Source organism: Stegostoma tigrinum, chromosome 14, assembly GCF_030684315.1.
Source record: "Stegostoma tigrinum isolate sSteTig4 chromosome 14, sSteTig4.hap1, whole genome shotgun sequence".
Lineage (NCBI taxonomy): Eukaryota > Metazoa > Chordata > Chondrichthyes > Orectolobiformes > Stegostomatidae > Stegostoma > Stegostoma tigrinum.
In genome coordinates, this window is record NC_081367.1 from 31,914,717 (window position 1) to 31,931,620 (window position 16,904).

At 39.6% G+C, this 16,904-nt stretch overlaps 1 protein-coding gene across 3 annotated transcripts in view; it reads right to left on the reverse strand.

Moving 5' to 3' along the window:
- LOC125457861 (transient receptor potential cation channel subfamily V member 6-like) overlaps positions 1–16,904 on the reverse strand; it is a 49,072-nt gene that overhangs the window by 12,712 nt on the left and 19,456 nt on the right. For 2 of the 3 annotated variants that reach the window (XM_048542554.2, XM_059650890.1), the window contains 6 exons: positions 13,072–13,194; positions 12,164–12,304; positions 10,145–10,243; positions 5,968–6,140; positions 5,311–5,457; positions 115–321 (listed from right to left, as the gene is read on the reverse strand). In XM_048542554.2, the coding sequence (XP_048398511.1) occupies positions 115–321; positions 5,311–5,457; positions 5,968–6,140; positions 10,145–10,243; positions 12,164–12,304; positions 13,072–13,194 (890 nt within the window). The remainder of the gene's footprint in view (positions 1–114; positions 322–5,310; positions 5,458–5,967; positions 6,141–10,144; positions 10,244–12,163; positions 12,305–13,071; positions 13,195–16,904) is intronic. The other variant, XM_048542555.2, reaches the window with a different exon arrangement.

Here is a 16,904-nt window from a genome sequence, read left to right on the forward strand (position 1 = left end):
ATTCAAGTCTTCTACATAGAATAAAAGTGATTCATTATAGTATTTGATACATAAACGTTGAAATACTTTCTTCACAATTATAGAACTGTAATTTTTGTACTATATTATACTTACTGCTAGAGTCTTTTGTGTTTTAACTATGTAGTCACCAAATTGGCCAGGTGGAACTGGCTTCAAGGGTCGGTACAGGCTTGAGATGGTGAATATTGTGATGTACATACTATAGGAAAACATCCACATTAAAAAATATTTGTATGCAAATGAAATCCACTTCTGATGCAATAATTCCTTCACTGGTTTAGCATCAATGAGTTTATGAACCTACAAAGAAAACAACTTAATTCCCATCTCATAATTTCTCCAGAGAATACCAAAGTAAAAAATTTCAGAAAGCACCAAAAGCCTATCATGATTATTCATAAATGATAGTTTACATTAAAGATAGTGTAACAGACCAGGGTAGCCATTTGGACAGCCATTGCTTGTCAATTATGCAGTCAGGTTCACGTAACAGACAAAATCCTACAACATAACTGGCAGTGCAGAAACTTTCAGAAAAAAAAACATGTAGAATATATGTTCCATCAATTTTCTTCTCACTAATGCTGATGAAAGGAACTTGAGGTCTCTGCTGCCTTCATTATAGCTGCTAAAATGTTTATGTATTTTTCACACAAATATTTAGTTTCCAAAGATTACAGTAGCGAAAGCATTTTGAGTTTTCCTGTCAGTGACATAACTTAAAGTCATGATTTGTGGCCAAAAGCAATTATATGATAAGCGTGTAATCAAAATAATTGGAGATTTAAACATATTTTTCATCTGCTGTGGCACGTTTTTGGACTTCATTTTGTAGTTATTATGTACTTTTCTTTCAGGATAAATATTAGAAAGCAAATAAATGTTTCATTATCAGCATTGGATTGAGTTGAATGCCTCCCAACGCATTCCAGAGGTGACTTTTTCTTTTAATTCTCGTAAAAAAGTTCCCAGAGCACAAAGAATGAGAAGCAAAACCACTTCTGAACTGTCACAAGTCATTATGTATCAAGAAATGAACATAACTTCCGAAGTCAATAATTGGTGGAAAACAGGTAGGGAATTGTCAGTGATAATGGGAACTGCAGATGCTGGAGAATCCAGGATAATAAAGTGTGAAGCTGGATGAACACAGCAGGCCAAGCAGCATCTCAGGAGCACAAAAGCTGACGTTTCGGGCCTAGACCCTTCTTCAGAGAGGGGGATGGGGTGAGGGTTCTGGAATAAATAGGGAGAGAGGGGGAGGCGGACCGAAGATGGAGAGAAAAGAAGATAGGTGGAGAGGAGAGTATAGGTGGGGAGGTAGGGAGGGGATAGGTCAGTCCAGGGAAGATGGACAGGTCAAGGAGGTGGGATGAGGTTAGTAGGTAGGAGATGGAGGTGCGGCTTGGGGTGGGAGGAAGGGATGGGTGACAGGAAGAACAGGTTAGGGACGCAGAGACAGGCTGGACTGATTTTGGGATGCAGTGGGTGGAGGGGAAGAGCTGGGCTGGTTGTGTGGTGCAGTGGGGGGAGGGGACAAACTGGGTTGGTTTTGGGATGCAGTGGGGGAAGGGGAGATTTTGAAGCTGGTGAAGTCCACATTGATACCATTGGGCTGCAGGGTTCCCAAGCGGAATATGAGTTGCTGTTCCTGCAACCTTTGGGTGGCATCATTGTGGCACTGCAGGAGGCCCATGATGGACATGTCATCTAAAGAATGGGAGGGGGAGTTGAAATAGTTTGCGACTAGGAGGTGCAGTTTTTTATTGCGAACTGAGCGGAGGTGTTCTGCAAAGTGGTCCCCAAGCCTCCGCTTGGTTTCCCCAATGTAGAGGAAGCCACACCGGGTACAATGGATACAGTATACCACATTGGCAGATGTTCAGGTGAACCTGGGATAGGGGGTGAGGGAGGAGGTGTGGGGGCAAGTGTAGCATTTCCTGCGGTTGCAGGGGAAGGTGCCGGGTGTGGTGGGGATGGGGGGCAGTGTGGAGCAAACAAGGGAGTCACGGAGAGAGTGGTCTCTCTGGAAAGCAGACAAGGGTGGGGATGGAAAAATGTCTTGGATGGTGGAAGTGTCGGAGGATGATGCGTTGTATCCGGAGGTTGGTGGGGCGGCGTGTGAGAACGAGGGGGATCCTCTTTGGGTGGTTGTGTTGTGAGAACGGTCATATGTGATTAACGTGTGCCCAGTACTTCCAATGCAGCAAGTACTATCTGCCCATGAACATGGGTGTAATATACAGGCAATTCCAAACATTCTTTTGACTGACTCCAAACCTCAGCATGGGATCCAAATTTGCATGGGACTGACATAAATTCATGGTAGCAGCATTACTTAATGCCAGTTTACACCTCCCAAAGGGAAGGTGGCCGGGTGGCTCAGTGGTTAGCAATGCTGCCTCACAGTGCCAGGGGCCCAGGTTCAATACCACCTTTGGGCGACTGTCTGTGTGGAGTTTACATATTTTCCCCATGTCTGTGTGGGTTTCCTCTGGGTCCTCTCTTTTCCTCCCAGAGTCCAAATGTGTGCAGGCTAGGTGGATTGGCAATGCTAAATTGCCTGCAATGTTCAAGGATGTATAGATGCGGTGGTTTATAGGGGGAATGGGCCTGGGTGGGATGCTCTGAGGGTTGGTGTGGACTAGTTGGGCTGAAGGTCTTGTTTCCACACTGAGGGATTTTATGAAGATAAATTTGAATGGGCCAGATATTAAAAGCAGTCATTCCATAACTGTGCTTGATCTGGGAAAGATGAGTGGGACAACATAGGAGAAAGTAAACCCTAACTTAACTGACATAGCACTAAAAACATTGGCACGGGAGTGGTTGGGAGAGACAGAGATGTTCCTAATCCACTGTGGGTCAGCATGCCCTTTGAAAAGATACTGTGAAGTTGGTGGGAGAAAATAACAAATGTGGTCAATACCAGCAGTTTGTTAGATGATGATGGGATAGTGTAGGGGGAGGGGCTTGGATTAGCTCACAGGTCGGCGCAACATCGAGGGACGGAGGGCCAGTTCTGCGCTGTATTGTTCTATGTTCTATGTTTACCTTCAAGCATCTGAATGCAGTATCGTAAAATACTTAATAAATTCATAGTAATGACCAAAGCCACTGAAATATTTGGTGCATTGTCAGGCCTCATTGTCAAGGAACATGATGTCCAGCACGAATATTTCACATGGTTTTTGCAATTTGCAGCTTATCATTTCAAGTATGAACTGGGTTGCCGAGTCATCAATAAACATCACAAAACATAGAGATAACAAGGCGTAAAGCTGGCTGAACAGAGCAGGCCAAGCAGCATCAGAGGAGCAGGAAGGCTGATGTGGCAGTCTGGACCCTTTTTCAGAAATAAAACAATAAACACAAGACACAGATCCATCCATAATGTAGCATCTAATGATGTGGATGTCTCAGCTTCCATGACTTAACCATCACACTAGTCAGCTCAATGATTTTCTGCATGACATCATGGCTCTGGTCATGTGTGTTTTACCCACCTGTGTGTGGGATGTATACCAGTGTCTTAAACTTGGTGAATATTAGACACTCTACAGATTTTTGTAGTGGCCCAAATGTTGATGGTATAGTGAACTACTGCAGAATAATAGTACTGTGTATTAATTTGCATGATTGTTAATCTGAACACACACCAGCTGGATATTGTGAGATAGCAGGAACTGCCAATGCTGGAGAATCTGAAATAACAAGGTGTAGAGCTGAATGAACACAGCAGGCCAATGACGTTTCGGGTCTGGACACTTCAGCAGAAGATTTTCTTTCCTGCTCCTCTGATGCTGCTTGGCCTGCTGTGTTCATCCAGCTCTATGCCTTGTTATCCCAGTTGGATACTGTGTCATCTTCCTCATTGTAGTACACTTAACTATGGTATGTGTAAAACAATATTTGTACAGTCAATGGAACCTTAAAATGTGGGGAAACCTGGTATCCTGGTAAAAGCTACATTCTTTCTCCAACTGCTTTTCTGGAATGCAATGTATTCCTTCTTTTATAATTGAAGAACATCAGCAACCTCCATGTATATCGGTGTTTATCAAACTTCAAAATCTTGGAGATGTTGTCTGCTCTAGCCTAAAAACAGCCTGACACAAAGAAGTTCACGGATATGGTCATCTTTACAAAACTCAGCTGGATGGTCCTCACTGGGCTCAGAGGTTGCTGGTCTGCCTTCAATAGGTGGCAGATTTCAATGGGCATCTTCAAGTGAAATGGAGACAATGCACAAATTATTCCTCATTGAAGCTAACATGGGAAAAATGTTCCTTGAAGTTCCTGGGTGGATACTGCTGCAGGAATAGAGATTACCACATCAATAACTGGGCACAAGTGGTATGAGCAGAACCCTTGAAGTGGGAACCAAGGTTTGCAGCAACATGCCAAACCACTTCCTATGGACTTCACAAACTTTAGGGAACATCACAAATATCCTTACGCTTTATTTTAACTCCGAATCTACTTGGAACCAGACTGCAAATTGTTGCTGATCCTGTCAATAGCTCTGATGGTGGTGCTGGATGGAGATGGCAAGGGTTTGTTCTTCCTGCTACATAATGCATGTTCAGATATGCAGGACTGAAACAAGGAATCAGCTACAACATTAAGGTTAAAAATGTCACCTTCAAAGCCTAATTGACATGACACTGACTGATATTAAGATTTGCCTTGTGCTGGCTTCTACCCAGCATCCCATGAAACATTCACCAAAGATGACATTTGGTGTGGACCTACCAGCATTATGTGCAGGTGATTTTCATGTCATTTTGGACATGGCAGCCAGAGCATCAAAAATAAACACACAATAAAACTCTACATATGAACTCTATGATGAAAATATTTTTAGGAAATCAACCAAAGTTAAATTAGCTGAGGTGGGGAATAGAGATTTGCATTGGAGGGACATTACATAAGGCCACAATCTACACTAAGCCCATATACATTAAGATTTTTGTTTAGAGTTTTAGTGAACAAGTTATAGCCAAAGATAATATAAAGCAATCCCATGCAAAATGAGTAGTATAATTAGACCATTACACAAAGGAGCAGAAATTAGGCCATTCAGCCCATCGAATTGCTCTGCCATTCAATCATGGCTGATAAGTTTCTCAACCCCATTCTCCCACTTTCTACCCATAACCCTTGATCCCCTTGATAATCACTCCTGGCGAGGGATTGTAACACTCTCCGCGTGGAGCAGCAAGCAACCTTCCAAAGCCACCGAAGGGAATTACAATGGGAAAAGGCTGGCTCATTCCTTATGGTTACCTCTCTGTTCCTGGTTGTTGTTATGATATCGAGAACTGATTTTTGGTCACCCCATGTATCAATGTTGGTGAGATCATAGACGCAGTAAGAAATTGTCCCCATTGTCCAGTATATTTTCTTTTGTTTTTGCACCAAAAAGTTGAACATCTACAAAATAAAGTTAAATGAATGTATTAAAAGATGTGGTTAATTAAATTTGATACAATTTTTAAGTAAAGATTTGAACTAGTATGATTTCAACCAAAGTTCGTTAAACATCTTTTAAATGTGCGGAACAACTGGTCTTGAAAATCTCCCAAGTGATTGATTGGAGAATAACATAATTAATATTATTGATCAAAAAATTGAAAAAAATCTGGTAATGCAGACAATTATTCTAAACATTTTTGGGCAAAATGTCCTGAATAATGCAGCTACAGATAGACTATTTACTGATAAAGCACATTTAAATTAGGCAAATCTTAAAAGCAATGTGGATATTAGAAAATTTACAGAGAAATGCATTATGAACTAAGCCACCTTCACAAGAAGCCCCAATATCCATTGAGATGACTTGTACTTTGAATAAATTGACTCCCTAAAAAATAATGTCCTTCCACTTGCACACTTTAACAAACAACAGCTTCATATTTCATTTCAAAGTCACAATGTGCTTACCTCCAAATCTCCCTCAGCTGCTGCAAGCTTTAATGGAGTGTAGCCATCATTGTTCACAATGTTCTCAAGACTTGGCTGTTGTTTCTCAGACACAAGCGATGTGATGAGATCATACATGGAATATTTCTGTTTTTTGTCTGAGTGTGTAACCAACACATGAAGTACCGTATTACCTGTGCAAGAGAATTCTAATTTCTAATTATACATAGGTAATTTGTTTTCTAAAGGGAAACTGAGAAGCAAACATTTACGCCTTGTGGGCTCCTCCATTTTCAAAACATCTTGGGTATAATTTGAAGTATGTGAGTGTATATGAACATATCTATGATTAGTGACCACTTCAGTCAAACTGAAAACCCAAAGCTATCCTAATATAGTTAATAAAATGTGAGGCTGGATGAACACAGCAGGCCAAGCAGCATCTCAGGAGCACAAAAGCTGACGTCAGCTTTTGTGCTCCTGAGATGCTGCTTGGCCTGCTGTGTTCATCCAGCCTCACATTTTATTATCTTGGAGTCTCCAGCATCTGCAGTTCCCATTATCTCTAATATAGTTAATACAGGTTAACTTGAATATGGTTTAACCAGATGTAATTATTCCTACATAGGATTGTAGCTAGATTTTCGCTTTAGAAATGGATGTGTGCACAAGCAGAAATATTTGAATTCTGACCCTTTCAGTTTTACAAAGAAGGTTCATGGTTATTGCTACAAATGACATTTTACATACATGTAAATTTAAATCATGATATTTAATGGTTGAGATTTTGCTTTTATAGAATCATAGAACTGTTAAAACCCATCATGTCTACACTGGGCCTCCAAATAAGCAATTCATACAGTGTCATTCCTTTACTTGATCCCTGTGATCCTGCACATCATTCATTATCAGAAAGTAACCTATGTAACTTTTCAATGTTTCAACTGAGCTTGCCTCCAGCACATTTCTACACTGTGCATTCCAGGCCTTAACAACTCACTGAATGGAAGAGTTTTATCTCATGTCACTTTTGCTTTCATTACCTAATTACTTCAAATAATTACCAACTGAGAAATTTAGGTGCAGAGCAAAACTTGTAGTTTAGAATACCATTAAGAACAAAGATCAAATAAATATATTGTCATGAATGATGCCAAACTTAACTTTAAAAAGCATTAAGTTTTTTCAAAGAAACTCCTGGGATGAAATGGTTGTCTGGTAAGGAAAGAATGAATATAACAGGCTGACATTCCCCATAGTTTGGAGAAGTGAAATGTGATCTCATTACAATTTTTGACAGCTTGACAGAGCGGTTGTTGAGAGGAATTTACTCATTTCCAGGGAATCTACAATTAGGGTTCATTACCTCAGCATAAGAGGGCTACGAATGAGGAGAAATTTCCTCATTAAAAGAATTGTAATGGGCCGGTTAGCTAAGTTGACAAATGTATGATTGGGAATAATGCCATGTAATGTGTGTTCAATTGCTGTCTGGGCAGAGGATTTTTTCCCCAAAAGTGGAAGACAATGATAAATCACAAAACCTAAAGAAAACAGGTCAGGTAGTGAGGAAAAATACGGATGAGTTGGAAATACGGCCATGATTTTATTCACCATTGCGGCAGGTTTGAGGAGCCTCATCCTGCTTCTATTTTCGAATTTCCATTTCTGACAGATCAAAAGAGGATAAGACTATAAGACATTATGATCACTCTTCATTCCAATTTATTGAGTTGTAGTGGAATATTTGCAGCTCCATAGAAAGAGAGAGGAAAGCGTAGCAAAGTCATAATTATAATTTCAATAGGATTGAGGAAAGAATAGGATTACTAACAAGGCAAACATTTTAAATCTGTACATTTTTGAGAGATACAAAATAATCTCACAAGGGAATGTTGTCAGAAATGGAGGATTGAGGTATAAAAATAGGCTGGAGAGGCTAGATGTTTTTCACTGGAGTGTAGGAGGTTGAGGGGTGACCTTACAGAGGATTATAAAATCATGAGGGGCATGGATAAGGTGAAAAGCAAGGGTCTTTCCCAAGGTGGTAGAGTTCAAAATAGGGGCAGGGTTTAAACTAGGAGGCATATTTTTATGGTCACAGAGAAAGTTTTAATAAGGATTGGGGGGCAACTTTTTTTTTACATAGAGATTGGATTGAACTGCCAGAGGAAGAGGTGGATGCAGGTACAGTTACAATGTTTAAAATACATTTGAGTAAGTACAGGAAGAGGAAAGGTTTGAAGGGATATGGGCCAAATTCAGGCAAGTGGGACTGGTTTAGTTTGGGAATGTAGTCAGCATGGTCTAGTTGGACCGAAGGGTCTGTGTGCATGCTGCATGACTCTATGACTTTAAGTTCTGTTTCAAGCTTCTACCTACAAGAGCAGTTCAAGAGCGAGGAATGCTGACTCCCCAAAACCTGTCCACCATTTAAAAGGCACAATTCAGGAATGCGATGTAATGCTCCCTACTGGCCCGGCTGGGTACAGCTCCAACAACATTCAAGAAGCTTATCACCATCCAGGGCAAAGCAGCCTGTTTGATTGGCATCATGTCCATTGATATTCTCTCCCTCCACCAGTTACACTCAGTAGCAACAGTGTATACTATCTACAGATGCACTAAGAAAATTCACCATTTCCCAGACAGCAACTTTCAAAATCACTACCTTTTAAAAAGCCAAGGGAAACAGATATATGGGAACCACACCACCTGCATGGTTCCCTCTAAGCCACTGCCATCCTGACTTGGAAATATTTCATCATTGTTTCACTGTCACTGGTCAAAATCCTGGCATTCCCCCCCTCCCCCCCGCCCCCTGCCAAAGGCATTGTGGGACAATCCACACCACACAGACTGCAACAGTTCAAGAATGCAGTTCACAATACCTTCTCACAGGTAACTAAGGACGGGCAATACATGCTGGCCCAAAAATATCTACAAATGAACAAAAAAAGTAAATAAAGCTCTAACAATCATACAAGTATACTCAAAGTATACAAGTGCCAAGTAGCACTTTTTGCAATTTTCCCTGTATAAATCTGTTGCCTATTGTGTTAACACATACAGGCAAATAGTGCTGGCTTTCAGCAGCAAAGATACCCATATCTACTAAGAAATGGACTGGGATGACTCCAGTGCATTTCCTTACGGTCAGCTGGGTAAGCCTCACATGTCAGTTAGGAGTGGATTTGAATGCAGATTGCAGATGTAAAAGATCAGTCTTTAATCAATTGCCCAATCTTCTGGTATCATTCCACTTGGAGTGCTATGAGCGTGTGACTCCATTAAACAATGTGCTAGATAATGTAACAGAAAGAAGTGGGATTCAGATACACCACGAATCCACTCAAATAAGTCCCCCACTCCTCAAAGGTTACCACCAGAGAACAGAAACTTCAGTTCGGAGAGCTCCCCATTGAAGTTTTCAATGGCACAGCAGGAAGCCTTAGTTATAGTCAAGGTCTGTTTAACTTCACAGAATCACAGAAGTGTTACAGAGCAAAAGGAAACCATTCAGCCCATTGTGTCTCTTCAAATCAACATCAATATCTACATTCAATTTCCTGCTTTATCGCTATACCTCTGCACATTATTACTATCCAGCTTAGCATCCAATATCCTCTTGAATGCATCAGTTGAACCAACCTCCAACACACTTCCAAGCTGTGCATTCTATATCCTAACTACTCAAATTTGCTTCTTTAGCAAATTCCTTTCAATCTGTGTCTTTTGGTTCTTGATCCTTTTACCAGTCTGACAATGAAGACTGAATAGAGATTAGCTTCTGGTAAAATGTCATCTTTTCTAAAGTCATTCTGTTTTTAGAGTGTTGTTTTTTAACATGTGAGTGAGCTTTACATTGTGGTACATAACTATTCCAAAATGACATTTTTGTGGAGGAACCTTCAATGATTCCAGAGGTAGTAAGAGGTTGATATTCACCAAATGGAATTTTTCTAACACTATTGTGAAAGACTTATAAACTTTTATTTGAAACAACTTATGCAAGGTTTTTGTTTTTATGAAGTGCTCATAAATGGTTTTAAGCAAGCAAGAAGACATTAAGTGTGTTTTTTTTGCAATGGTAACTCACAGAGTTACAGATATGTTGTGAGGAAAAATACAAGTTGTGAATGATAATTACACATTAAGAAGTGGTTCACAAACAGTTTGCGAATGGTGAAATATTTACCTAAGGAATCCTGTGCATCTAAGGGTGCACTATGCTTTATAAGAGTTCTGACAATTTCTTCATTGCCAATACACGCTGCAAATGACAACAAATATTCACCTGCAGGCAAAAAAAAAGTGGTTAAATTTCTTTTCATCAATTCAAAATTGCCTGCAGAATTGTTTCCACTATTGTTCTGTTATTCTTGTGGATGTTCCTAGATACAAGTCACTGAAGCATGCCAAATCAACAACATTTCTATGCAGTACTCATTTAACACAAGTTAGTACACCCGTATATTATCTAATAGGAATGTTGCCAATTAATGATATGTAGTGACTTCAAACCAGTATATCAACAATGTCATGGAGAAGTGGCAGGCCCTAATTAATGCATTTTGTTTGGAGTCCACTCCCATGGCGTTTGATTCTTAATGTCAGAAATAGGCCTGTTAGTGGCTATCACCACAGTTCCACATGTTATAAGATTGCCTTTATCAGCAAGTTTGCAAATATTACCTGAATTATTTTTTCACTTAGTGTTGAAATAAAATGGATCAAAGCCATCCTAGGGATGCTAATTACCCTGATCAGATCAATTATCCTAATCACTGTATATCATGCAACTCCCTTTTACATAAATAGGTAGTATGATAGTTCAGTACTCAACTAATGATAGGAATGTAGCCTAAATATCCCAAGACAAGTGAATCATATCAAATGGGAAAAACCCTTTGACTGTTCACAAAAGCAAGGTACTGTTCATACCCAGGATCTTGCAAAACCTACACCACAGCATCCAACATTAGCTGTGGTTCACAACTAGAAAAAATTTGCCAAATAATCCTGAGTATGCAAAGAATTACACTGACCATCAATTTAGGCTTGTCAGTCAAGCTCACAGTACAGTTCACTTGTGTGTCCTAGAAGAGAAAAAGATGTACACATACTCTGCTTGTTTCAAAATAGGTGACAGCCAATCTCCTTTTCATTTCCCAGGGCAATGTCTTGACCAATCAGTGATAACTTGTTTGCTTTAAAATTTAAAAACTTGGCAGTTAACTGTCAGTTGTCATTAATTGGTACTTCTACATGGCAATGTTTCTACAAATTTGAGTCCACTTGCCAAATAGTCAGCTTTCCTCTCATAAATGTTGTTTTCCTCTTACTTTGGTATTCTTTCTTTTCTTTCAGCAATTCTGTTTTGTACTTCCAAATTACCAACTGTTAATTTAATTGACTAAAATATAGATCACACAAATTTTGGACTGAAGGTAAGTAAACCAGGGTCTTTAACATGATGAGTGCTTTCTTGATATATCTTGATGTTCTGGGTATGAATTTAAGGTGACTGAGAAAAGAATAAATGGTGACATGATGGGAAACCTGTTTGTGCAGTGTGCAGTTAAGATATAGAATGTATGTTGGGGCAAATATGATGGGGCTTTCAAATTGGGAATGGGTAAGCACTTGTATGGGAAAAGAAAACATTGCTGGGAAACAGCAAATGAACAGTGCGTGAGGTGTTGCTCTTACAAAGAGGCAGTATGAACAAAACAGACTCAATGGCCTCCTATTATGTTGTGACTATTCAATGATTCTATGACTTACATGTTCACTCTTCTGTTAAAGTACCTTAGATTGCTTCCAACCAAAAGTGATAACATTGGTTTAAGATGTACAACAGACATCATTCTTGACAACATAAGGCATCCATATGTTATTATTACGAATAAAAGCATTCACTGTTGATTATATTCTTACATAAAGCTAATGTTATTGAAGATGGCTGTCCGTTTATTTATCAATCCTAAACTGGTTAGGAGAATTTACTAGTATGAATTATGCAGATGTCATTCTCAAACAACTTTGAACAAGAATGAACAATAAAAAATTATAGGTGATACACTGAAACATTATACTCACTAATAAGCCGATGGTTAGGTTACAGTTGCAAAAAATTCCACTGTCTCTAGAAATCTACTCTAATACTTCAATCATTTGTCTCATCTTTGCTCTAAGAAAATAAAGGAGAATTTACCGTAGTAACACTGACATTCCTCTCCAGGTACAAAGCAGGAACCGGTTGCACGTGCATTTATTACATCAGCACCTCGGTTCAACAGCTCCTTAACCATCTCCACATCTTGTTTCAGAACAGCAATGTGCATGGGGGTCTCACCTATAGGATGAAGGAAAATTGAAAAATTATGCCAGAAATAGTTCATTCATACAAACATAATAAGAAAGGCTCTGTACAGAATATTAAAGCATCTGGGCCTTATGTTGCATGAAAATTTTCTAACCTCTATTTTGCGTGGTATTTCAAGGATGATCTCATTTAGCAAGCTGGTTCAGATTCTCATCATGCACCACTAATTGCTTACTGCTAATGTTATCTTTTTGATTATCCATCAATTATTTCAGAACAGTGTTGGATGGGATTCCCTAAATCTGTAACATCACTCTGTGCACCCTTCTCTTCCTCAGCTCATCAAGCCTTGGTTTAGTTCCTAGTTGATTCTAAGTAATTATTACCAAACCTGTTATTCAAATTATGTTTTTGTTCAGAATTTAGGCCTCAGATTGCAATGACGAGGCTAGTATTTCCCATTGATCCCAATTGTTATTATGCCTAAAATAGTTGGAGTTAGAAATTTACACATTACCACTAACTCTTGTTTGGTCTTTCAAGCATTCTAATTTGGGCAACTATATAATAATACCTTAAATGCATTACAATAACACTCAAACCACACAATCCTAAAGTGCTTATTGGCAGATAACAATTTCTGCATAAAGGTGATTGCATAATGTCAATGCTTACTTGCATATTTAATAATCCCATAACAATAAACAAACTTTGTTTCAGACTTTTGAATTAGGAAATTAACACTTCTGTGCTCCTTACACTTAATGCTGATAAATATTAAAATCAACATTTTTTACCTTTGTACATGTCAGATGTCATGGGTTCATTGATTAGCGATGGGATACGATCCAGAATTAATTGTACAATTTCCTTACTGCCATTAAACAAAGCTGAATGCAGTATTGTTTCTTCTAAATTCCCTTTAAACAGTAGTTTTAAACATTAGTTTCCAAACAAATGCACTGAAGAATATCATAAAAAATTAGAGCCAAAGACGTTCACATAAAATATAATTCAGCCCACACTATCCGTGCCAGCTTTTAGCTTGTGTAGTCCATAACTATTCCACTGTTCTACATTCTCCACACAACTTGCATTCCATCAAGCATTTAAATTCTTTTCATTTAAAAAATACAATAGTTTTCACCTTTACTCCTCCATGTCATAAATAAATCTGTGTTCTAGCAACTCTCTTTTTGGTGTAAAGATTTTTTTTCTAATCTCTTTCCTCCTTAGTGTCAGTTTCAAATTGATTATCTCTTATTACTGATACATCAGCCATGGAAAACAGTCTGTCTATATCCATTTAACAGAAAGCTTTCTGAATTAAAAACTTTATTAATTCTGAAGAAATATACAGAAGCACTTGAAGATCTCTTAGGCTTTGGGGAATCAGCAGTGAAATAAATTTGCATCGTTGTGGTCAGCAATGGAGGCTTTTTATTAATAAAATTAATTTGTGGGCTGTGTTTTTCTAACAGGGTCAGCACATATTATTTCAGACATAACAGGAACTGCAGATGCTGGAGAATGTGAGATAACAAGGTGCAGAGATAATGGGAACTGCAGATGCTGGAAAATCCGAGATAACAAAGTGTAGAGCTGGATGAACACAGCAGGCCAAGCAGCATCTTAGCAGAACAAAAGCTGACGTTTCAGGCCTAGACCCTTCATCAGAAAAGGGCTGACCTATCCCCTCCCTACCTCCCCACCTACACTCACCTTTACTGGCTCCATCCCTGCCTCTTTAACTTGTCTGTCTCCTAACCACCTATCTTCTCCTCTGTCCATTTTCAATCCGCCTCCTCCTCTCTCCCTATTTATTTCAGAACCCTCTCCCCCTCCCCCTTTTCTGATGAAGGGTCTAGACCCGAAAGGTGCACAGCTGGATGAGCACAGCAGGCCAGGCAGCATGAGAGGTGCAGGAAGGCTGATGTTTCGGGCCTAGATACGTCTTCAGTGAAGAAGGGTCTAGGCCCAAAATGTCAGCCTTCCTGCTCCTTTGATGCTGCTTGGCCTGCTGTGTTCATCCAGATCTGCCCTTTGTTATCGCAGCATATCTTATGACCTGTCTCTTATTCCCTTAAGAAACTGGTGACAAGCATTCTTCTGGTACTGTGGCAATGCAGTGAAGGGGCAATGAATATTTTGTTCCTGTATTCTGACCAAGTGATGATCAAGTAATATCAATACATATCCAAGTGGGTAGTGTGTTAATTGGAGAGGAACTTGGAGGTGAAGGTGTTCCCTACATCAGCTGGTCTTGTCCTTCTACTTGATGAACTTTGTGGTTTTGGAAGGTGCTTTAAAGAAGACCCAGCAAGTTCACTATAGTGCACAGTGTCTTGTTACCAGTGTAGCTAAAGTGTACCACAGGTAGACACCATGGGTATTTAAGATTTTAGATTGGTGATAAGCAAGCAGGTTGATTTGTCCTAGATGGTGTCAAGCCGCCTGAGTATATTATACTAATGCATCATAATGAGTATAGAGAGCCATACCCCAGTGCAATTTGTTCTGTTTAGATCAACACAGATCTCACCAACTAGAATACAGCAGTTGGGATATCTGTTGGCATTGACTGAGATTTTCAGATTAGGTTCAGCAGAGCTACATTGTAGTGCTCCATCTTCTGCTCTAAGGATAATTACAAAGGGCAGCATTTAAAACTACTTCAGTTCTGCCTATATTTTCTCTGAGGTATAACATAGTCTACAAAACTACCAGCCATTTTCTGTTGACTTATCAAACAAGTGCAAACATTCAAACGTTTGCTTATTTGTTCAGAAAGCTAATGTTTTCACCCCCCCCCCTTGATAAATAATTATTTATAATTATATAAGCTATAAGAGCTACGCTCGTTTCAGTGAGGAATATTCCATCGAGGTGAGTGACTTCCTGCAGAATACCCGGTGTCTGTATTTCTCCAGTAACTGTGGCATTAATGTGGCTGACTGAGTAGGTTTCTAGTCAGTGTTGAACCCCAGGAATTGGGTTGTGGCTGTATCAGTGACAGTCATGCTATTGGATATCAGGCGAATTTTAGAGTCTTTCCTGTAGAGAAGCAAATTATTTATCAAGGGGGTTGGGGTGAAAACATTAGCTTTCTGAACAAATAAGCAAATGTTTGAATGTTTGCACTTGCTTGATAAGTCAACAGAAAATGGCTAGCAGTTTTGTAGACTATGTTATGCCTCAGAGAAAATATAGGCAGAACCGAAGTAGTTTTAAATGCTGCCCTTCGTAATTATCCTTAGAGAAGGTAGAGCACTACAATGGAGCTCTGCTGAGCCTAACCTGAAAATCTCAGTCAATGCCAACAGATATCCCAACTGCTGTATTCTAGTTGGTGAGATCTGTGTTGATCTAAACAGAACAAATTGCACTGGGGTATGGTTCTCTATACTCATTATGATGCATTAGTCAAGGTGAATTGATTCCACATCCAAAAATGGTATTGTCAATGTATATACACCATTCATGGATTTTTTTCCTTTTATAATGTCACTGATTTAGATATTGGCCACTTCATGGTTTAAGTTAGATTAATGAGAAGTTTATCTTTCATTTTTTCTTATTCTTGAAGTACATATCTCAGATTAATGGAGTTTCTATGCTGAAGACGAAATATATTGTGTAAAATAACAAAGAACTGCAGATGCTGTAAATCAGGAACAAAAACAGAAGTTCCTGGATAAGCTCAGCAGGTCTGGCAGCATCTGTGAAGAAAAATCAGTTAACATTTCAGGTCCTGTTCTGAGGAAGGGTCACCGGACCCAAAACGTGAACTCAGATTTTTTCTTCACAGGTGCTGCTAGACCTGCTGAAATATATTATGTAATTGCAGTGTGAAGTTACAAATCCAATTATCCTTCTGAAAGAGGTCACACTTTCATTACAAAGAACAAAGAAATTTCCAGTACAGGAGCAGGCCATTTGGTCCTATGAGCCTGCACTGACATGCTGCCCATCACAATTAAAACCTCCTACCCTTCCAGGGACTATATCCCTCTATTCCCACCCTATTCATATATTTGTCAAGACGCCCTTTAAAAGTCACTATAGTATCTGCTTCCACTACCTCCCCCAGCAGCGAGTTCCAGGTACCCAACAGCCTCTGTGTAAAAAACCTACTTCATACATCACCTTTAAACATTGCCCCTTGCACCTTAAACCCACAGCCCCTGGTAACTGCCTCTTAAACCCTGGGAAAAAGCTTCTGAATGTCCACTCTGTCCATGTCCTTCATAATGTTGTAGACATCTATCAGGTCACCCCTCAGCCTCCGTTGTTCCCGTGAGAATAACCCAAGTTTCTCCAACCTCTCCTCTTAGCTAATGCCCACCATACCAGGCAACATCCTGGTAAATCTTTTCTGTACCCTCTCCAAAGCCACAATATCCTTCTGGTAGCATGGTGACCAAAATTGAACACAATATTCCAAATGTGGCCTAACTAGAGTTCTATAAAGCTGCAACATTACCTGCCAATTTTTAAACTCAACGCGCAGGCCAATGAAGGCAAGCATGCCATACGCCTTGTTGACTACCTTCTCCACCTGCGTTGCCACTTTCAGTGACCTGTGTACATGTACACCCAGCTCCCTCTGCCTGTCAACATTGTTAAGGGT